General features: G+C 56.6%; 1 protein-coding gene and 1 pseudogene across 1 annotated transcript; one reads left to right on the top strand and one right to left on the bottom strand.

The window, feature by feature from the left end:
- Window positions 1-9,328: 9,328 nt before the first annotated feature.
- On the bottom strand, window positions 9,329-10,290 carry LOC118144476 (small ribosomal subunit protein uS15 pseudogene; annotated as a pseudogene).
- Window positions 10,291-11,105: 815 nt separating this feature from the next.
- LRCOL1 (leucine rich colipase like 1) lies at window positions 11,106-13,011 on the top strand. The gene is given in 7 exon segments (XM_078338172.1): window positions 11,106-11,195; window positions 11,301-11,440; window positions 12,084-12,139; window positions 12,344-12,471; window positions 12,588-12,642; window positions 12,645-12,679; window positions 12,799-13,011. Coding segments are annotated over 7 exon segments (717 nt in total).
- The last annotated feature ends 10,385 nt before the right edge of the window (window positions 13,012-23,396 follow it).

Here is a 23,396-nt window from a genome sequence, read left to right as displayed (position 1 = left end):
AGTGACATTCACAAAATTGTGCAACCACCACCTCCATTAGTCCCCAAACATTTTCCCCACCCCAAAATAAAGCCCCCATCCATTAAGCAATCACGACCCCTTCCACACCTTGTACTACATGAGCTTTCGTGTCTGGCTTCATTCACTCGGCATGTTTTCAAGCTTCACCCACACGGTAGCATGTGTCAGTGTGTCACTCCTCGTTTTGGCCAAGTGAAACGTAAGGCTGTACAAGGACATTTAGGTTGCTTTCCAAATAACTTATAAACACTGTGCTGCTATAAACATTGGTGTTAAGTATTTGTTTGAGCTGTTAAATTAACTCAAACTTGGCCTTGAGGCTGCCCCTGTACCTTGAGTTTTTAGGTAACAGCAAACTGTGACCTAATGTACCTCATAAACAAACTAAAAGCCTAACTTAGAAGTATATTTTGGAACAAATGGCAAGGTCTCAGCCAATGACAGGCTGCCAGCTGATCTGACCATGTATAGAAGGCAAACACCTCACGCTGTAACAAAATCCAGCTGATTGTGATATTTTTTTTAGTATCTCACTTCTGTGTTCTAACTCTGAGAACTCCCTGCCCACATTACAGAGTGGAGCTCTCAAACCTCCCCCATTGGTTCTGAGTGCTGCCCGATTCATGAGTTATCTTTTGCTCGATTAAACTCTGTTGGCTACGTACAGTGGCTCATGCCTGTAATCCCAGCACTTTGGGAAGCCAAGGTGGGTGAATCACTTGAGGTCAGGGGTTCAAGACCAGCCTGGCCAACATGGTGAAACCTCATCTCCAGTAAAAACACAAAAATTAGGCGTCACGGTACCTGTAATCCCAGCTACTCAGGAGGCTGAGGCAAGACAATCATTTGAATCCAGGAGGCAGAGGTTGCAGTGAGCCAAGATTGAGCCACTGTGCTCCCGCCTGGGTGACACACTGAGACTCCATCTAAAAATAAAAACAACTCTGTTTAGTTTGTCCAAAGTTTTTGTTTTGACAGCTTGGCCTCAGAAGTGGGATCTGATGTAGACCTCCAGCCACCTGCTAGGAACGCTGAATGGCTGCGAGGGCCCAAATGCTGACTGATCTCTCAAAGCAACCAGAGTCATGGGTGGGTTCTCGCTGCTGGATTTATGCTCTGAGCCCTCTGAATTTGAGCAATTCTTAGACTGGAATGGGTCCAGGACTGAATTGGATCCAAAAATTAACTGCATTGAATCCAGTTAGAGGCCTCCCGGAGGTCCCTTTTGGTAATGGGTTTGTCTGAAGCAAGGAGTCTGGGAGCCACCTTCTGGGACTCCTGCTAATTTTGTGTATAAGAACGATGGACCCAGAACTTGTGCATTTTTTAGAAAAATAGGTGAACCCCAAATTCAAAAAGACCCCTCCAGATTCTTGGAACCACACGCCTTTTGGAGACATTAAGGTACAGCTGACCAGGGAAGTTTTCCCCAGAGGCAGATGGCATCCTAAATGCTGACAGCTTTTCCAAGATCGTGGATCGACTTCTGCGCCATCGTGAAAGCCTTCGCCTCCCCCCACCCCTATTTCCTGCTGCCGGAATCTTTTCCTCTTCCTTCAAGAAATCCACAGGACCGTCACGTGTGGATGGCTTTTGCTAAGGGTTATGCTCTCGGACAAATCCAGAATGTGGTTGGGTTTGTGTGCTAATGCCAAAAAAAAAACCCAGGAAACACTGCCAGTGCCTGTTGTTTTTCCAGTGACAGTCACCCTGGAACTCCCGAGGCAGGGTGGGGAGAGCTCTCCGTCATGCTCTAGACACTCCTGCTCTCGCTTTCCCAGGTAATCCACACGCTACTCGGGCCTGCAGAAGGTATACGAGGCTTCCAGGCATCACGTACTCAAGGCCTGGGGATTCTCGTTGTGGGTGTGAGACGGTGCGTGTGTGATGTCACTGGATTACGTCCAGCGAGGTCCCTCTCCGTTAAATGTGGTTACACACCCTTGCAGCATGCCGTAAAGAGACTTCATCCCGTAAGTTTCCCGTGGGACCTGGTCCAGGAGCTGTTTGGGCACGTGGGTGAGAACGTGTCGCAGACTTCCGCTCCAGTGCCACCAGGTGGCCCTCTCTTCCAGCTCCAAGAGCCTCTGCCAGGTCCTCGGAGAGTCTGCTTTCTGGGTTCTGCCTGCTCGCTGGTTTGGATCTTGCGATGTGGTCTGGCTCCTCCTGCCTTCCAAACAGCTTCCCCTGCAGGTCCCACCCAGGATACCTCCCACAGTCAGAGGCCAGAACAGTCAGCAACAAAAATTAGCACCGGCCTTGAAATAAATGAAGATGAGTTAGTTTTCACTGAAGAAAGTGTCCAGTCGGATTCTTGAGGCCTCACGCGTGGTGTTAGTGAGGGGCTGGGTGTATGGAATTCAAAACAAATTCATAAGTTGGGGAAAATCCTGGGCTTTGTGGCCAACCCGACCTCCCAGGGTTTTTGCCCCCATAGAACTCCACGAGTTCACTCCTCGTGATTTAGACAGGTGGGAGTCACTCTCTGACAGGTGGATGAGAATATTTGTGTTCAACAAAAACTAGAGCATCGCACGGCTTTCAAGCTCCTCTTTGGCCCGTGCTGGGGGCTGTGATGGTACTGAACAAAAGCGAATGTCGTCCCTGTCTTTCCTCTGATTTTACTACGACTGAAAGCTTCTGAGACAGTCCCGGCTCTGTCACCCAGGCTGGAGTGCAGTGGCGCGATCCCGACTCACTGCGGCGTCTGCCTCCTGGGTTCAAGCGATCCTCCCTCCTCAGCCTCCTGAGTAGCTGGGATTTCAGGCACCTGCCACCACGCCTGACTACTTTTTTGTATTTAGTAGAGATGGGGTTTCATCATGTTGGCCAGGCTGATCTCGAATTCCTGACCCCAGCTGATTCGCCTGCCTCAGCCTCCCAAAGTGCTGGCATTACAGGCGTGAGCTACCAAGCCCGGCCCCTTGGCCCATTTTTAAATTGCATTGTTTGTTTTTCTGTTGTTGAATTGTAAGAATTAATATTTTGGGATACTAGACCTGCCTATCAGATACATGATTTGAAAATTTTCTCCCACTCAGTAGATTGTCTTTTCACTTTCTCGATAATGTCCTCTGATGTGTAAGTGTTTAATGTTAATGAAATCTAATTTGTCTGTTTTTTCCTTTGTTGAGAGAAACTGCAGAAGAAGTAAGCTCATCTCTCTATGCAGAAGGTATGATATTGTACATGCAAAACCCTAAGGAAGACACTGCAAGCTGTTGAGCTATTAGGTCAGTTATATTTTCTTTCTGTCCCTTTGTTCTCTCTCTCTCTCTCTTCCCCTTTCTCTTTTTCTTTCTTTTTCAAGACAGGGTCTCATTCCATTGTTGCAATGGTACCATCTTGGCTCACTGCAACCTCCGCTTCCTGGATTCAAGCTATCCTCCCACCTCAGCCTCCTGAGTGGCCGGGACTACAGGCACCACCACACCCAGCTACTTTCTCATTTTTGTATGTTCCGTAGAGACAGCGCTTGCCATGTCTTGAACGCCTGGACTCAAGCAATCCACCCTCCCTGGTCTCCCAAAGTGTTGGAATGACAGGTGTGAACCACCAGGCCTGGCCAAGTTCAATTATTTTAGATTCTTCCTGCAAATGGAATCATGTAGCATTTGTGTTTCTGTGCCTGGCTTGTCCCACGGCATACTGCCCTCAGGGGTCACGCACGGTGCTGCATATGGCAGCATTCTCTTCCTCTTTTATTTATTTTTTTATTTGAGACAAAGTCTCACTCTGTCTCCCATGCTGGAGTGCAGTGGCGCCATCTTGGCTCACTGCAAATTGCACCTCCCGGGTTCAAGAGATTCTCCTGCCTCAGCTTCCCAAGTAGCTGGGATTGAAGGCACATGCCACCACACCCGGCTAATTTTTGTATTTTTTAGTAGACACGGGGTTTCACCATGTTGGCCAGAATGGTCTTGAACTCCTGACCTCGTGATCCGCCTGCCTCGGCCTCCCAAAGTGCTGGGATTCCAGGGGTGAGCACCATGCGGGCTGCGCTCTCTTCTTTCTTAAGGCTGAATGGTATTTTGTTGTGTGGACACACTGCCCTTTATCCACCAATGGGCAGTTAGGTTGTTTCCCAAGAATCTACTTTCTGTTTTTATGGATTTGCCTGTTGTGGACATTTTCTATACATGAACAGATTTATTTGTTTAAAACCTTTCTCTCTAAAAAATTTTATAATGTATCTGAGATATAATTAACATATACAATTCATCCATTTAAAATGGACATTCATTGTTATTAACATAATTACAGGCTTGTGCAAACTCCACCATGATCTAAATTTAGGATATTTTCATCACTCCAAAAACCATGCTCCCGTCTCCTTCTCTCCCTGCCTTCCGCACCCTGCTCCTCTCCCTCCCCCCTTCCGCACTCTGCTTCTCGCCCCACGCGCTTTCCCGGGGTTAGGATGGCTGCTCACTCTTTGGCTTCCACTGGCCACTCGAGCGCACAGCCCTGGCTTAGGTAATTCTCCGTTTATTTCCTCCCACATGGATCCTGAGCTCTCTCTGGGACTCACTTTTGGCCGATAGAATGTGGTTGAGGTGATGCCGTGTGACCTCTGGGTAGCTCAGAAGAAGCCTTGCAGATCCTCCTGGGGCTCTTGCTCTGGGGAAGGGGTTAGCCACCCTGGGACCACCATGTTGCGAGGAAGCCTCTGCGAGCCACATGGGGGGCCATGTGAAGAGGAGAAGAGCTGATGGGCTCCAAGCTATTGGGCTCCCTCCAGGCACCAGATGCAGGAGTGAAGGAGACGCCCGTCGAGTCTTCAGATAATTTTCGGCAGCCTACCCACTCTACCTGAAAGCTGATGCCTGAGCAAGACGTGAGAACCGCCCTGCTGAGCACAGTCAACCCACAGATAAGAGCCACCATCACAAGTCATCTTTTTGGGCTACTGAGATTTGGGGTGCTTTGTTTTCTGGTGGTTTGCAGTGGAGATGCTACTCTAGACTGGACACATGTATCCCTCATTCCTGTCGCCAAAGCCGAGGGATTCCCTCTGGATTCCCACCCTTGCTCCCCACATTCACGCCCCTTGGCATCCCTACTGCTCTTCCCTGCCTTTTTCTCTCTGCTCCCTGTCCCCCCAGCCCTGCGTGACTCAGCCTCCCATCCCCTCCAGCTGCCAGGCCTGCACACTCTTGCCAGGGTCCTCTCACCTCCAGCCTCTCTGCTGGTTACAGAGGCCACCACACACTCAGGAGCTTCCCACCCCAGACCCCCTTAATGACCCCAGCATTAGGAAGGGCAGCATGCCTGGTGCTCATGCTCCAGGGCTGGCTCCTCCTACCCTCTCCAGTGTCCCTCTCCCCACCTCTGCTCCCCAGACACTGGGCTGTGCCCTGCCACCGCTCCTCCCCTGCCTGGCACTCTCCTCGCTCTCCCATCCCCCATGGGCTGTGCTCCTGGCCACAGGTGTTGTGCTGGTGTCTCTGAAGTCTCTCTGACACCCTGCTGCACAGTGTGCCCTGGCAGCTCCATCGTGCCCCAACGATGCCACATGCCCTGCGCAGTGTTTGCTCTCAGGCCCAGCTCTCGCACTGGACCAAGAACGCCAAGTTGATAGCGGGGCACAGCCTGCTCCCCCCAGCCTGCCACGGCACCGGGCACATGGCCAATCACAAATAAATAATGAGCAGACAGTCCATCCACATTTACTGCAAGAGCAGATGTGTGTGGAAATAAATGAAGACCACCCAGGTGAGAGCAAGGCCAGGCTCTGACCTCAGAGCCTGGGGGCCCCCACCCTGGGACTGGCAGGGGGCAGGCACAGGTCCCGAGATTGTTGTGGGGAGGGCAGGGTCCACTGATGGAAAGTGAGATGTCCTGTGGTTGGTGAGAGGGTATCTTTGGTGTCCTCTGGTTGGTCCTGAGTTGGAAGTGCGGGGGGAAACCAGGGCAGTCAAGCCCCAGCTGTCCCAGCATCTGGCTGCAGAGGCGGGTGGCAGTGTCCAGCTTCTCCTGTGGTCGGGAGTCAGTAGCCCTGTGGGCTTGGCCCCTGACCAGATGCCTACACACAGCCTCTCCCGCAGGGAGACGAGTCTTTCTCCTGGGACCGAAGGCGAAACAGGAAGGAGAAAGAAGAGACGGGGCTGCGACTGTGCCAGGGTGCTGCCGGGCTGCCCAGCCCCACTCTGTGTACACCTCTGCTTTGGGGCTGGCGTCTGGTCTGGGAGCTGCAGCCTGGCCGCCTCACCTCTGCACAGAGGAGCCGGTGGGACCTGAGGAAGGCAGGTAGGGCCGCCCAACGTGCCAGCAGCTGTCAGCCACCGGGGACGTTTTCAGCAAGGGATGCCCCGTCTCGTGAGCCACCCGCACACTGTTTTCTGGGTGTGGCTCCCGACAGGGCACACGCGGCCGAGAGCCCAGGGTCGACCCTGCAGCGCAGCTGGCTCTGCCCTCGGTCGGGGTGCGCTGTGGGGATGACCCCATCCACCAGGTGCCCGGCCCAGCCCTCCTGGGCCCCTGCAGAGGAGGGCAGAAGAGTCGGATCAGGGGTTCTAGCAGCAACCCCAGCGGCTTATCCTTAAGCATGAAGCTGTGGTTCTGCAGGTGATTCTTGGGGGTTTGTCATGTCTTTGACCAGGTTTAGCATCAAGCTTTCCACATAGCCGCTTGAGCTGCTGTGGAAACAAGCTAGATACTGACAACTGCAGGAAACTGAAGAAGTATCTGATTCCAGAGATTTCTAAGCAAAGGCCCTGGAATAGAGCCCCCCCACGTGTAAAACACTTGCAAATAATAAGCTTCCCCCCGGGGCAGCAGCACCTCCAGGACACTTGTGAGGTCTGCAACCTTTGCCTTTATCACCGGGAAATACACTTAACATAAAGTTGACCATTTTCACAATGTTTTCTTGAGACGGAGTCTCGCTCTGTCGCCCAGGCTGGAGTGCTGTGGTGCAATCTCTGCTCACTGCAACCTCCGCCTCCAGGGTTCAAGAGATTCTCCTGCCTCAGTCTCCTGAGTAGCTGGAATTACAGGCACCCACCACTATGCCCAGCTAATGTTTGTATTTTTAGTAGAGATGGGGTTTCACCGTGTTGGCCAGGATGGTCTCGAGCTCCTGACTTCAAGTGATCTGCCGGCCTCGGCCTCCCAAAGTGTTGGGGTTACAGGTGTGAGCCACTGTGCCCGGCCCCCCATTTTAATGATTTTTAAGTGCACTGTTCAGTGGCATGAAGCACATTTATACAGCTGTAGAACGGTCAACGCTTTCATCTCCAGAACTTGATGTCTCCCCAAACGTAGATTGGACCCCATTAAACACCACAACCCCACTCCAGCCCCACACACCCCATTAAACACCACTTCCCCCACTCCAGCCCCGCACACCCCATTAAACGCCACTCCCCCCACTGCAGCCCCGCACGCCCCATTAAACGCCACTCCCCCCACTGCAGCCCCACACGCCCCATTAAACACCACAACCCCACTCCATCCCCGCACACCCCATTAAACACCACTCCCCCCACCCCAGCCCCACACACCCCATTAAACACCACTCCCCCCACTGCAGCCCCGCACGCCCCATTAAACGCCACTCCCCCCACTGCAGCCCCGCACGTCCCATTAAACACCACTCCCCCCACCCCAGCCCCACACACCCCATTAAACACCACTCCCCCCACTGCAGCCCTGCACACCCCATTAAACACCGCTCCCCCCACTGCAGCCCCGCACGCCCCATTAAACACCACAACCCCACTCCAGCCCCGCACACCCCATTAAACACCACTCCCCCCACTGCAGCCCCGCACGCCCCATTAAACGCCACTCCCCCCACCCCAGCCCCACACACCCCATTAAACACCACTGCCCCCACTCCAGCCCCGGGCACCACCATTGCACTGCCTGTCTCTATGGGTTTGGCGACTCTAGGGACCCCACACGTGGGATCCAGTGGCATTTGAGCTTCTGTGAGGGGCTTGTTCCCTCAGCATCCGGCCCTTGGCCGACTGTGCCGCACCTGGGTCTGAGCTGCCGTCCATTTCCGGGCGACCGACGTCCCTCTGCACACACACATCCCGCTGTGTTCTTCACTCCTCCACCTTCGGGCCACTGTGAGTGGTGGTGACCTGTGACCTTTTAGACACCGGCCCTTCCCCGTGCAGGCTGCTGCCTGTTCCTGAGCTGAGCGGGGCCGTTTGATCTGTCGGGTACATCGTGCTCAGTTTGGAAACCAGGCCTGGGAACTTTTCAAGGCCGCGTGAAACGGGTTGAGAGCAGGACAGAACGTTTCCTGGTTCCAGGTACAGAAAGGATACTGCAAGTTTGAAGTTTAAAAATGTTCTGGTTGTGATTCCATTTTGCTTTTATGTAGTTACATGAAAAATTATGTTTAAAATTGGGCACAATGGCTCACACCTGCCGTTCCAGCTCCTCAGGAGGCCGAGTTGGGAGGATCACTTGAGCCCAGGAGGTTGAGGCTGTATGAGCTGTGGCTGTGACACTGTACTCCAGCCTGGGCAGCAGAGCGAGATCCCTTCTCTAAAGAAAGTGCCACTGATAGGTTTGCTCTGATGTCCATTCATCTGGAAAGCGCTGACATGACTCAGTTGTCTGGGGCTCCGGGATCAGGGACGAGGGGCACCCGAGACCTTTGACCTTTGACTTCCCGTGAGGGAAGTAAATCCATTCCTCTGCCCCTTCCGCTGCCCCTCCAGTTCCTGACCCTCTTCGGGGACTGCCGTGTGGTGCAGCCATGCTGGGGCTGGGCTGTCCCTGCAGTGGGCGCGGGGGGGTGAGCAGCCCAGGGATGGGGGTATATTTGGGTTCCTCTGGCTGGTCTTGAGTCGGAAGTGGGGTCACCAACTGAGTCCTGGCCACCTGGGGCTGGTGGAGACGTGCGGCCAGAGCCCCTCCTTTCCCCGTGGCCATCCACCACGAATGCACCAGGGCTCGTGTCTGCGTGTGGCCTGTGCAGTGTCTGTGTGTTCATTCTCGCAGGACAAAAGTGAGTCGTGAAGCCCAACGGTGACCTCCTGTTAAAAGAAAAACTTCAGACAAAATGATTTTAACAGTTTGAGCAAAGATCTGTGAATTGGGCAGCACCCAGAACTGCTTGCTGTGGTGGGGCAGTGCCGTCGGGCATGAGCTCACAGTGAGCATGGCCTGGCTGCTGACCGCCTCGTCCGATGCCCTCGTGGCTTCGGGGCTGGGCAGCAGGAGCCCCTCCAGGAGGACCCCAGTGCAAGGCTCCAGCTCCTGCTCACGGCAGGTGCTTATGTTCAAATTCATCAGGGCACCGTCGTCCGCTGGGAAAAGCTTTCTTCAAAATCCTTTTCTTTGTGGTTAAACAATTATTTTAGTGCTTGAGTACATAGATTTATGTGACCAGGGCAGAGGCTGCAGATGAGTCATATTTCCAGTCGGGAGGGAGGACTCGCTCAGTCTTATAATATTGAGCCAAACGGTGAATCCGACTATCAGAATCAGACAGAATTTCGCACCCTTATCCTTTCCGTTCCTCTCAAGATGCTTTTGAACGGCGGCTGCTTTCTTAGTTAAATGGTAGCGATCTTCGGGGAGGTCAGGGCCAGTCCCTTAGACTTCAGAATTCCTAAGATTGTGTCTGCCTGTGCACCTCTCAGGGTCACAACCATCTGTGAAGGAGTCAGGCCCGATTGTAAATCTGCTCCTTCACGTCGCGGATGTCAACTTCAGCCACGGGGGGACGCTGCGGCGACAGGGCAAAGCTGACTGGGACAGGCCCTTCCCGGGAGCAGGCATGCGACTCGCAAGGGCAGCGGTCAGGTGGCGAAAAAGGCCAAAATCCATCGTGTTAAAAAAAATCCATTTTCCACTCAGTACTAAAACGAAATGAGTGACTATGCGACGAAAAGCCAAGCAGGAACCTTAAATTGCCCTTTACTCAGTGAAATGAGCTGACCCGAAAAGACTGCAGACTGATTCTAACCAAACCGCGTCCTGGAAAAGGCAAAACTGTGCAGACAGTGAGAAGCTCGGCTGTCGTCAGCAGCCGGGGGAGGGAGGAGCGAATAGACGGGCACCGAGGATTTCTAGGGCATCAGATCCACTCTGCAGGATATTGAGATGGTTCCGGGAGAACACATTGACCCAGACCCAGAGCAGGCGCACCTGAGCCACCCCGCCCTGAGCCATGGACTCCCAGACCCGCAGCAGGCACACCTGAGCCTCCCACAGTGAGCCATGGACTCCCAGACCTGCAACAGGCACACCTGAGCCTCCCACAGGGAGCCGTGGACTCCCAGACCCACAGCCGGCACACCTGAGCCTCCCACAGGGAGCCGTGGACTCCCAGACCCACAGCAGGCACACCTGAGCCTCCCACAGTGAGCCATGGACTCCCAGACCCGCAACAGGCGCACCTGAGCCTCCCACAGGGAGCCGTGGACTCCCAGACCCACAGCAGGCACACCTGAGCCACCCCGCCCTGAGCCGTGGACTCCTAGACCCGAAGCAGGCACACTCGAGCCTCCCACAGTGAGCCGTGGACTCCCAGACCTGCAACAGGCACACCTGAGCCTCCCACAGTGAGCCATGGACTCCCAGACCTGCAACAGGCACACCTGAGCCACCCCGCCCTGAGCCGTGGACTCCCGGACCAGAAGCAGGCACACTCGAGTCTCCCACAGTGAGCTGTGGGCTCCGGGTGATGACAGCAAGTCCCTGCGTGTCTATCAATGGTGACAAATGCACCACACGAGTGTAGCATGTTTATAATAGGGGAAACTGAGGCAGGGGAAAGAAGGTGGGCATATGAGAATTCTATTTTCTGCACATTTTTTGTAAACCTAAAACTGCTCTAGAAAATAAAGTCCATTTTTTAAAAAAGTCTATCTTGCAAAAGAGCAGGAAGGGAAGGGAAGGGACCAGGGATGCCAGTGCCAGGTGCTGGGCAGGACAAGGCTGGCGTGGACACACTCCCACGGGACCCTGGGTCTCGGAGGCTGGCGTGGACACACTCCCACGGGACCCTGGGTCTCGGAGGCTGGCGTGGACACACTCCCACGGGACCCTGGGTCTCGGAGGCTGGGTGGACACACTCCCACGGGACCCTGGGTCTCTGCAGGCACACGTGCCCGATGGCCGGCCCAGTGTGGATGTTGCTGCTGCTGCTGGGGTCCTTGGCGGAGGACAGGCCGTGGAAGAAGCAGGTGTACCTGTCCCACAAGGTGGGTGCCAGCCTCCCCTGATGCCCCTACAGGCCCTGCACCCCGGGGCTGCCACCTTCTGTCAGTGGGCTCTCAAAGTCACATGAAGTGCCTTCCCGGGTGAAGGCCTCCCCGAAGCCACACTCACCTTCCTGGCCACACCCCCGCTGTGCTGTCCGAGCACACCTGAGGCTATGGGGTGGCACCAGCACGCAGAGCAGCCCTGGGGCCACAGCCGCCAGCCAGGCAGGAAGGAGCACGGCCATGTGGGAGCTGCACTTGTTTTTGAAAATGTGCCCGTTTTTCCTTTTTATTTTGTTAATTTATTAATTTTATTTTAGATGGAGCCTCACTCTGTCCCCCAGGCTGGAGTGCAGTGGCACAATCGCAGCTCACTGCAGCCTCCGTCTCCCACGTTCTTGAGTTCAAGCAATTCTCCCGCCTCAGCCTCCCGAGTAGCTGAGATGGCAGGCATGGGCCACCGCACCCAGCTACACTTCGTATTTTTAGTAGAGACGGGGTTTTGTCATGTTGGCCAGGCTGGTCTCAAACTCCTGACCTCCTGATCCGCCTGCATCAACCTCCCAAAATGCTGGGATTACAGGCATAAGCCACTGCGCCCGGCCAGAAAGTAAACCCATTTTAAATAAAATGTTGTTATTTATATTAACCGGCAATGGGATTACTGTCATTATCTTAAAATTCAGAATTAGGGTTGAAAGCGGTAATGTCAGTAGACACAGCCACGAGACCAGGGTCACACGCACGCGGCGCCTTCTCTGTATGTGGTTGGGGGGTGGGTACAAGCTGTGGTCGCAGGGGTAGGCCTGGCTCTCGGCTCGCCTCTGCTGGCTGTGCCACCCCAGGTGCCTTGCTCACCCTCTCTGAGCCTGTTTCTTCTCCTGTAAGATGCCGGGCACTGGGCTGCCCTAGAGCTTCACTCTGCTGCTGCGTCCCTGCCCTTGGTGCCTTGGTTTACCCTCATCCACGTGGCTCCTGGCAGGCCTTCCCTTTCTTGGCCCGGGCCCCCAGCACAGACCCTCCAGAGCCACCGAGGTCTGGGTTTGTTCCAGAAACTTCCCAAGGAACCCAAGTGTGAAGGATGGTGACACAGGGGAGCAGGGAAGGGGAGGCCCCTCCCGAGCGCCGCAGGTGAGTGAGCCAGTGAGTGGGCGTCAGGGAGGAATGCAGGAGCAACGAGGAGTGCCAGAGCACCTGCTGTACCACCGACAGCCTGGACCCCAGCAAGCACTGCAACCCCAAGACCATCCTACTGAGGTGCCTGCTCTGGCGGAAGGTGCATGGCGGGGGGTGGGGCGGAGGAGCGAGACCGCCGGTGACCCCTCCTTCCTGCCCTGGAAGAGCCAGGGAGTGGGTGGCGGGTGCAGGGACAAGTCATCTCCTGTCCTGTAGCCCAATGGGTACAGCTGCTTCCGCAGCAACTATAGTCCTCAGAAGTTCTGCATGCCCAGACCATCTTCCTTCAGTGCGTGCCCCGGCGCAAGGTGAGCTGCAGGCACCCGGGGTGGATGAGGGCAGGTGAGCTTCGGGCACCCGGGCAGATGGAGGCTGGGGGCACTGGAGACGGCTCCTCTCCACGGCTTCTGCCCACCGGCATCCTCAGCCAGACGGCGACTTCTGCAGCAGCCACAGCGACCGTAAGAGCCAGTGCTGCATCCAGCTGAGGGAGGACAGTCCCCACCGCTGCATCCGCTGCTCCGTGATCCTGGCCCGGTGCCTGCCCCTGCTGAGTCTGGGTGGGAGGCTCAGCTTCCTCCAGGGCACCACAGCGAAGTCACATGGAGCGCCAGCGACCAGGCCAGGACCACAGCCGTGAGAGGTGGGCTGTGAACCCACGGTGAGGGCAGAGCACCTGGGCACCCTCTTCGAGAGGCCTCACCTCACCGTCCATCTCATAAAGTGGGGGCCACAGAGAAGGCCCCTGGGCTGGGCACTGACTCTGTAGGGTGTGGGCACTGGGTTGGAGACAAGCAGAGCCTGGGGGGCCGTGGAAAGGGGACCTGGGACCAGCCCCCTGGAAACTGGGGTTGGATGTGTTGGAGGAGGACCGGCCCGGCTTCTCCTCTCCCTCCCCTGACCTTGGCTGAGCCTGACGGAAAATCCAGGAGATATGCGGTGTGGAGCCGTGGGGGCAGGGCAAGGCCAGGTTGCCAGTAGCGAAAACGCTGTGGGGGTGTGAGTGTGTTTGCTGGAGCCCAGAGCTCCCGTCTGGGGTGAAACGCCCCAGACCCTTTCTTTAGAGCTCTTGGGCCCCACCAGGCCCTGTTGTGGGTGCTGGGAGCAGCAGCAGGTGCATGGCAGAGGTGTCAGGCGTCCGTCTCGGGAGGGAGCTGAGTGAGGGTGTCAGCCTCCGGGTGCTGTCCGCCCCCACGGGGCTGGCACGGAGATGCTGTGGCCAGGTTCACTTCCTCTTCTGCGGCTGCTCCGGGCCCCGACCCCGACCGTTTCCTCGGCTCCGGCTTCTCATTAAGTGACTGAGCTGGAACCTGGGTGCGGGGAACCGGCCTGGGCCCTGGGAACCTCACGCTGGACCGCGTGTGCCGGGGGTGGTTCCCGTGGAAGCTTCGCTCGGGTTCGTGCTGCTCTTCCTGGGGCTCGGAAATGTGTGGAATTAAGCGGCGAAGAGCAGCCGGTGGCGCCATGTGTTCTGCAGCGCGGGGCCTGGTCAAGTGGGAATAAAGGCTCCCGGCTGGACGAGCGGGTGTGTCTCATCCCTCTGTGTTTTCTGAGTAATAAAGTCATAAAATCTGGAGGTCAGCTGCGTCCACCCTAGGGGCCGCCTGAAGCTCTGGGTGCCTGCTGGGCTCCAGCTGCCCCTCCTGGAACCAGCGGGTGACCCGTCACCTTTGATACCCTGTGCCCATGTTGTGTGGCATCTGCCCCCAACTGACTCTGACACACACACAGTTGATGTTTCTGTGGAGTTTGGGAAAATAAGATTTTTCACTATACTGGGTGCGTTCCCCATGTGCCTCCAGTGTCTCTGCGGGAGGAGGGGTGCCAGGAAGCTGGAGCTACCTGTGGGGAAGGTGAGTCAGGGAAGCTCTCCACACAGGACAGCTGGGCCTCTGCCTGAGAGGGATCTGTCCCTGCCCAGAAGTGCCTCCCCGGCTGTGCGGGCACAGACTCGGCCTCCTGGTGCTCCCCGGCCTGCCCTGTCCATCCTCTGCTAAGGCCATCCCGTTCCACAGCCCTGAGACAGCAGCACCTCGGGTGAACCACAGTGCCGGCTCTGCCCCCCGGGACCTGGGGTCGCAGCAAGTGTCCCAGGCCTGTGGAGCTGCTGCCCGCTGACCCATCCTCAGGCCACAGAGGATGCCGCAGCCATTTGTCCAGGGTCCCCACCGGGCCCCTGAGAGGACAGTGCAGGTTGACGGTGGTGGCCTCTGGGGAAGGACGTCCCCTTGTCCAGGAAGTCAGGGCCCCCACCCTCACTGCAGCAAGCACACCCGGGACCCTCTCCCAAAGGCAAGGCCACAGCCAGGCCGGGGAGGGCGCGGCTCCCACTCCACTGGAGGACGGGGCTGTGGGCTGTGGTGTGTGAGAATCCAGTCACCACGGCATCCCTGGGGACCAGGCAGGAGTGTCCAGAGGAGGGAACAGACTTGCTTCCCGATGTTTTCTCTCTTCTGCAGCTTAAGTTATATTTCACCCAGGGCCCGAGTTCACTGAGGAGCCCCGGCGTTTTCAAGGGGAGGACGTATTCACTGCGCTTCTCTGTAGCCAGGTCTGCTGTCTCCATCACCACCGACCGGCTGCGAGGACGGCTTGATTGTTCTCTACAAGGATGTCAGGCCAGCCTGGCAATTAAGGCCAGTGGGGGGCAGCTGGGCAGGCCTCCCAGGCAGGACCACCCTTGCAGCTGGGCCCCAGAGCCCGGGAAACCTGGTCAGCACCTCTGTCCTGGCTGCGCAGAGAGGCCCCCTTACCCGGGGACCTGAGTGTCCTAGCTGCCAGCTGCAAAGGACCCACTGGAGCTTAGCGACGGCTCCTCCATCCTCGATAGTGAGAAGGGCTCCTGGTTACGGGTGCCCCACAGCTTGCCAGGCTTTGAGCCCAGGGCAGGGGCCACCTCCAGGTAGGGGGTGCAGGTCCCGGGTTCCCAGGTCTGGAGGAACAGGTGAGGACACAGCGGGGGCCATCTCTGGAAACACGACTGACTGTGGATGTGCCGCCAGCCAGGGCTGTGTCCCATGAGGGTGACTGGACTGGATGTAGCCACTCCTGGCTCGGTGGGGATCTCCCCCAGGTCTCCCCATGGTGGTCCTGGGGTCAGAATCTTTAGGCAGTGGCTAACCCCCCAGTGCAGCGGCTCCAAGAACCAGGCAGAGGTCTTGGGTCGTTCAGGAGCCAGCCTCGGGGCTAAAGCCACGGTGTCCACAGAGTCGGTGTCCACGGTGTCCTCCACGGTCCACAGAGTCAGGGACGGCAGGACCCAGCTCTGTGGGACACATGGCAAAGCTGATGGGCACACATTTCAGCACCGCCCCGGCCTCGACCTGTTCCCTCCTCCCATGGCCCAGCGTCCTGCCCAGCTGGAGCCAGAACCAACGCCTGATGCTGACACCCACAGCGCCTTCCTGCTCTCAGGGCAAAGCCCGGGACGGGGCCTGCAGAGCCTGGGGGCCTGCCCAGCTTCCCCTCTGGCCCCCGCTGTGCTGCCCAAGCCGTAGCTGCAGACACCTGGAGCTCTCCCACCGCCAGCCCTTCCACCCCTGCTCCTCCTGGCTCTCCACGAGCTGGGATCTCGCTCCATGCGTCTGGTGTGATCTCATGCACACCTTTGCTTCCCGTCCACCCTGTCCACACAGGAATCTGAGGCAGCGGGGATGTGTCCTCTGGTTTTCAGCGACTTCCCCAGCAGCTGGAAGGGTTCCCGGCATGCACAGGCAGAGCACCCTCATGCAAAACTCCAAACTCAGAACGCTCCGAAATCCGAACCATTCTGAGCAGTGGCGTGAGCTCACAGGAAATGCCCCTCAGAAGATTTTGCATTTCAGAGTCTGGATTTTCAGATGAGGGTTGCTGAACTGAAGACGTACAGTTCAAGAATCTAAAATCAGAAAAGATTGCAGGTGTGGCGGCTCATGCCTGTAACCCAGCTCTTTGGGAAGCTGAGGTGGGAGGATCACTTAAGCCGTCAGGTCAAGGCTGCTGTGAGCTGTGATTGCACCACTGCACTCCAGCCTGGGCAACAGAGCAAGACCCTGTCTCAAAAAAGAAGAAAAGAAATGCAGAATCCTGGGCTCCCTAGACCTCCTGGTGAAGAGCCTTTATTCCAACAATACCCGCGGTGATTTACTGCATGCTAAGTGCTCAGGAGCCCGGTGCTACGAAGTGGGCCCTGGGGCAGGGGGTGTACATGGGGTGGGGTGTCTCCACAGTCCTCAAAAGAGAAACAGAACCAAGCACCAAGGGGGTCAGAGGTCAGCGACTCCTCGCACCCTCTGCAGCCTGAGAGTTGAGTAAGTGCCATGGCGGGTGTGAATTTCTCCAGATAGATTTTCTTGTCGATGTAAAGTTACCCAAATAAGCTCTAGACCCCATGGCATTCAGTGCTTGCTGAGGTCCCTTCAAAAGGGCATAATCCAGGGCCAGGCTTGGTGGCTCATGTGCATAATCCCAGCACTCTGGGAGGCGGAGAGAGCTGGACCATGAGGTCAGGAGTTCGAGAACAGCCTGGCCAGCATGGTGAAATCCCATCTCTACTAAAAATATAAAAAATTAGCAGGGCATGGTGGCTCATTCCTGTAGCTCCTGCTACTCAGGAGACTGAGGCAGGGGAAGTGCTTGACCCCGGAAGACGGAGGTTGCAGTGAGCCGAGATCGCATCATTGCACTCCAGCCTGGGCGACAGAGGGAGACGCCATCTCAAAATAATGTATTTTTTAAAAAGGCATAATTGAGCTGCCACATGGTAACTTTAAATGGGCCCCTCATTTTACCTGCAAACTGAAAGGGGATAACTCCAAGTCACTCTCTAACCCTTCCTTCCCTCCTCCACTGAATTTTCTTGCCCCAGGGAGAGGCACTGAACCCTCTCACACCTCAAACCAGGAAATCATTCCCCAGCCTGAGCCCACAGGGCGACTCCCCGCCCAGATGTTTTCTGTAGATGACTCGGCCTCTGGCTGAGCCCCCAGCCCTCCGCCGCTCACACACTCCCTTTCTTAAGGAAGAAGCAGGGTTTTGGGTCGCTGGCTGGCTGTGCCTTTTTAACCGAGGCACAAAAAGCAGAGCCAGAGTTAAGAGTCACGTGTTTCCACGACAGGAAAGTGGAGACGTGGTGTCAACAGGGCATTAGAGCTGCTTCAGGGGCAGATGTGTGGAAAGCAGTGAAATGGGAAAAAAAGCTCCATTTCAAGGTAAAGAGAATCAGCCACAGAGGAAAGGTAACGCATGCTAAGTGGGAATAAGCTCATAGAGATGGGGAATGGGTGTGTAGCCCACACACACGCTCTCTGAAGACTGTTCACTGGCCTCTGTCAGGGATTACGTGTTTGGCTGCAAAGCTAGAAACCCTCACAGTTAGGAGACTCCCAAAGTGCTGGGATTACAGGCGTGAGCCACCATGCCCAGCCTGAGATTTTTTCTAAGGAATTGGCCGTTTTGTTCTTGTTTAGAAGTGGAACCTCACCGTGTTGCCCAGGCTGGTCCTGCCCCATAATCACAATGTTCCAGTGCCTTCAGGTAAGACTGATCCAGCATCTCGGCGTTGCCACACTCTGGTGGCCTCACATGGTGCATCTGGTTCAGGCCGCAGAAGGGGCTGTGTCAGGTGACCGGCCAGGTAGACATCTGCTTCCTCCCTCTGCCTGGCTGTGTCCCGGTCAGTGCTGAGGTCAGAGTGGACCAACGTCTCGTCAATTGGGCTTTATGATTTTGGGGCTTTCCCAATGCTGGTTTTTGCCTTTGTGATGACTGAGAGAACAGTTTGAAGCAAATTAATAGGCAAAATATTGAAGGAGAAAACGTCCAACTTAACTATTTAAATCCCACCAGCAGAGTCAACGTTGGCATGCAAATGTGGATTGCTAACTTCATTTCTTTTTTTTTCTTTTTTGAGATGGAGTCTCGCTCTGTCACCCAGGCTGGAGTGCAATGGTGTGATCTTGGCTTACTCCACCTCCCAGGTTCAAGCAATTCTCCACCTCAACCTCCCGAGTAGCTGGGATTACAGGCGCCCACCACCATGCCTGGCTACTTTTTTGTATTTTTAGTAGAGACAGGGTTTCACCCTGTTGGCCAGGCTAATCTCAAACTCCTGACCTCAGGCGAACTACCTGCCTCAGCCTCCCAAAGTGCTGGGATTACAGGAGTGAACTGACACAACCGGCCAAGATTGCCAATTTGGGATAACTTTTTCAATTTATTAGGATAGCTCCTGCAGTTGCATTAATCCACGTCAGAGGAATCAGATGAGAAGACCCTAGAAATGGGGAGTGGGAATCCCCGAACAATCCCCAGGAGATCCCCAAATAGGAAAGTCCTGAGAAGTTTGAGATGCTCACTGGCATCCGGGAGAGGCGTTGAGTGGACAGGTGGGTGTGAGAGGCTGGAACCACAGAAGGCACCCAGGCCAGTGAGAGATAGGCGTGGAAGCCATGAGGCTGATGAGATGCTGGGTTGAGTGTGGACAGGGCAGAGGAGAGGCTGTGGGCACTGGATCCTGAGACTGTGAGATGCCAGGCTGAGTGTGGACAGGGCAGAGGAGAGGCTGTGGGCACTGGATCCTGAGACTGTGAGATGCCAGGCTGAGTGTGGACAGGGCAGAGGAGAGGCTGCAGGCACTGGACCCCAAGGTACCCCCTTAGGAGGCGTAGGGAGGAGAGAGAAGTAACAGCCATCAGCCCCGTAGCAGAAGGAAGATGAGGCGAGGATGGAGGGTGCCTGGAAGTCAGGGGAAGACACCGGTTCCAGGGGAAGGACTGGACAGGCGTGGAACTAGTTCACCCGAGTACTCCTGGCAGAGGCTGGCTGATATTGTTCCCTCTGGGCACACCTGGGACATCCTGTGGCATCTCCGCTGAGACAATCATGCAGTCAGGCTCCAGGAGGGAGCAGGCTCCTCTCAACAGCAACCCTCAGTTCTGGAAGAGCAGGAGGCCTGCAGATATAGGGCTGAGGGCCTCACAGGGTCATGGGGTGTCCCTTATGCTGTGCTGAGGCACAGGATCTGAGAAATGAAGAGACAGGACACAGAAGTACAAGGAAAATGCAGCTGGGCTTGGGGGGCCATGGCACCTATGAGCAGAGTCAGGCAAGGCCCCGAATGTCCAGAAGCCTGAGTATTTGTTGTGTATAGGTTAGGGGGCAGGGCAGTGAGTGAAGTCATCTTTAAGGATAGTGATAGGGTCATGAGCAATAAAACATGGGGTCCACCCCCTTTAGGTCACCTAGGCCAGGAGGTGGACAGTGTGCAGCAAGGGGTCCACCCCCTTCAGGTCACCTAGGCCAGTAGGTGGACAGTGTGCAGCAGGGGGTCCACCCCCATTAGGTCATTGAGGTAAGGGCAGTATGCAGCAAGGGGTCCACCCACATTAGGTCATTGAGGTAAGGGCCGTATGCAGCAAGGGGTCCACCCCCATTAGGTCACCGAGGCTTGAAGGTGGGTCGGGCGCAGTGAAGTGGATGCAGTGTGCAATGCTTCTATCTATGGGCAAGCTACTAAGAAGATTTAGAGGAGGATGCTTGAAGTCACACAGCAGTGACAGAGCTGTCAAGGTTACCGCCACCTTCTGGCAGCTTCCAGTGGGTTCTATAGGAAGATGCTTTTCGAGCAGCACAGTAGCAAGAGCTGATAGAGTTCACAGTCACCAAGGTGGATTGCCGGTCTGAGGGCGGCCTTCCGCAAGAACTGGAACAAGGTCCTACAACTCCTTTATCAGGAGGAGAGGCTCTCGCCCCAAGCCCGCCATACAGCGGGTGTCTTTACGATACTGAACGCGGCCGCCTGGGCCATGGATTCCTGTCCTGGTATAACTGTTTTCCCTTAAATCATGCTCTGCACTGTGTCTGCTCCAGGCATTCCTCCGACTGTGAACTAAGATGTAGTTATACATATATAGGTAAATAATTGAGTGGCAAGACTATAAACTGAGATATTCTTCAGATCTTAATTGTGCCAGGATTCTGCTTAGCTCTCCTTCCTTGGTGCCTATGTGGGGGGGTTACCCACATGCAGACACTTCGGGGAACCAAGCAGCAGTGGGAGGCTTGGCATCTCGCCTGGCTGGTACCGGATCCAGACCCTCTCGCTCCGCGAGCAGGGGCACAGGTCCCCCTGCAGACGGCCCGGCGTCCTCGCCGAAGCCAGTCCAGGCGCTGGGAGCCACCATTGGCCACGGGTCCACCGCACACCAGTGTCTGTGTCAAGGTCTTTCTGATGCCAGTTACGGAAACCAACTCCCAGAGGCTGGACCCAGAAGCAAGGGGACGAAGGACTTTTACACGCGGGAGCCCAGGCGCCTCGGGATGCACAGAGGAGCGTCCTCCCCGTGCGGCTCCCTCCCTCTGCCCCTCTCCATCTGTCCCTGCCTCTGTGTCTCCATCTCGTCTCTGTCTCTCCTGCTTCTCGGTCTCTCACCCCCTCCTTCTCACCCAGCCCTGTCTGCCGCAGGCCGCTCCACGCCCAGGACCCCCAAGCCCTCCGCGCCCCCTGCAGGTGCAGACTCGCCCCTCCCGCTGAGAGTCTGCACCTGCAGGGGGCGCGTCCCGCCAAAAATCCCGGGCGTGGCTTTCATTGGGCTAGCTTGCATCACGTGCTCACCCCTGAGCCAATCACGGGATCCAGGCAAAGACGAGAGCCAATCAGGAGCGTGGGGCGGGGAACAGGGCGGGGCGGGCGCGGGCAGGCCCCTCCCCTGAACAAGGCGGAGGGCAAAGGGCGGAGGGCAAAGGGCGGAGGGCAAAGGGCGGAGGGCGGGGGCAGCAGGCAGAGAAGGGGCTGGATCTCCCGTGGGACCGGAAGGGCTGCGTGGAGCCCAGGACAGGGCCAGTTTCACAAAGGGCGACACGAAGAGAGAATTGCCGCCCGGCTCTGCCGCAGTGCTGTGTGGCCTCGGGCAGGTCACTCAACCTCTCTGTGCCGGGTTCCCGCCTGTGAATCGGGCCTCCTGCGGCAGCTGCTACGTGGGGTTCACGCCGCAGTGTGCGCCCCTCAGAAGGGCGGCTGCACCTCTACGTTACCGTCGCAGCAGAGCCCTCCCGGAGCGAGGCGGCTGGACCCACAGAGTGAGGGGCTGCCCCCCAGAACGCACCTCCTGCCGTGGGGCACGGGGAGGGGCCGGGAGTTCCCCTTCCCGGGGCAGGAGCTGCCCACCCAGCCCCGGCTGCGGGTCCCAGGCCGGGACCTCCGCCCCCGCCTGATCTCCCAGCGGGGGCTCCTTCACGCCTAGTTGATTCGGTTGTGAAGGGATGAGAGCGGTCACTTCCCATCGCCAAGGCCGTGTCTGCGGCGCTGGATCCTGAAAGGGGAAGGCGGGGGCGGGGGCGTTAATAGACTCGGGAGCACTGTCCTGACAGACGCCTGGATTCTGCAGCCTGAGCACATGGCGGGCAGAGGAAATGAGATCCACGCGCTGTTAGCTGGGGCCGCCTCTCCGTGGCAAACGGTGATCTCCAGACTGAATGGAAATTGTGTGTGAAGACAAGGATGCACCGGAGCAGGCGCCTTGATCATCGGTGACAGAACACATTCTGGATGGGATTTCATCCAAGCCTCACCTAAGGCTCCCAGCACGCATTCCACCCCCTCAGTTACCGGAGAATTCTGGAGGCTGTGAAGACAGCTGTGGGTGGGCCCATTGGTCGTGGGTGCCTGGTGCTTGGCTGGACCCACTTTTATTTACATGTCAGCCCTGATCCAGGACACTGCTCAGGAGACCAGCCCCTCCCTCGGGGACAGGGCCCTAGGGGATCGTCAGCCTGTCCTCAGCAGGGCAGAGCTGTGCCCACCCCGCTGCAACCAGCTCCTCCACAGACGCCTCCTGTTGTGTTTCTTTTCACTGTTTCTGGGGGGCCTAGGAGTCAGTGTTGTGGGCATCACTGAGAAGCAGCCCTGGGCTCCACTCCCCTCACTGGAGCGGCAGAGCCCTCTTCATGCTTAGGAAGTGTATCAGTCAGGCTGGCCTTGGCTGGGCTGTGTAACAAACAGCCCCACACCATAGTAGCTAAGCAATTCACAGACACACTTCTTGCTCACGTGCGTGTCCAGCATGGGCCAGCAGGGGCCTTTGCTCTGTCATCACAGGAGGCGGGGACCCGGGTGTCCACACACATCCACAGTCCTCAAAGCAGGAAGTATTATGAACTTGTGTTTAAAGGCTAGAATTTCATTGGCCAAAGCAGGTCACATGGCCAGGCCTAGCTGGTAGAGACAGGGAAAGCTAATCCTAAATGTGTCTGGAAAAGGAGACCAGAATCTTGGTGGGCGGTTCCCCTGACTTCCACATCTGCCTCCTGGACTCATTGACTCTGTTCACCCCCTCATGGCTTCCCAGGTGAGACGATCCCAAATCACAGCCATGCTGGGTGTGCGTGACCCCAAACGCCTCTTCGCCAGGAGACTCATGGACTGAAGAGACGAACCATTGCCTCCCTCACGCTCGGCGCACAGCGGGCTGCAGGGAATGGACATGACAAGTCCTGTGGCAGGGAGAGAGAGGGGATATGGTGGCAGTCACTGGTCACAGAGGACCTGAAACCCCTGAAGGTATTGAGCACCCACCCTGGTGCCAATCATGCTCCTGCCTGACAGTCACTTCCTTTCCTCCGTCCTCCAAGGCCTGTGCCTCTGCCCTCCGGGAGGTTTCTGATTCCCTCGTGATCCTTCTTGGCCAATACACAGTGGGAACCAGGGAACGCGCCTTCCTTGGCCGGTCGGTCTTCGCCGCCCGCGTCCTGGCTGCAGGGGTTAGCGGAGATTTGCATTCATGCTCATGTTTCTCTTGTCATCTGAGTGGGGCCGTCCTGTCACCGTGACTCTCAGGATCCCAGCAGCCTTCTCATCTCTGACAGCCGGCTCCACCTGCAAAAGCCACAGCTGCGGCTCCTCCACCGCCATCCTCCCCAGCCACAGAGCCTTCTGCCCACGCTGGTGGCTCGGCTAAGTTTCAGGGATGCCATCCTCCTTTCTCCTTGTTCACTTTCCCCTGTGCTGCTTTGTCCAAGTGAAAAGCCCATGCCCGCGTCACACCTTCA

Source organism: Callithrix jacchus, chromosome 9, assembly GCF_049354715.1.
Source record: "Callithrix jacchus isolate 240 chromosome 9, calJac240_pri, whole genome shotgun sequence".
NCBI lineage: Eukaryota > Metazoa > Chordata > Mammalia > Primates > Cebidae > Callithrix > Callithrix jacchus.
The sequence above is the reverse complement of the archived record's forward strand: the minus strand, read 5'-3'. Positions and strand labels throughout refer to the sequence as shown.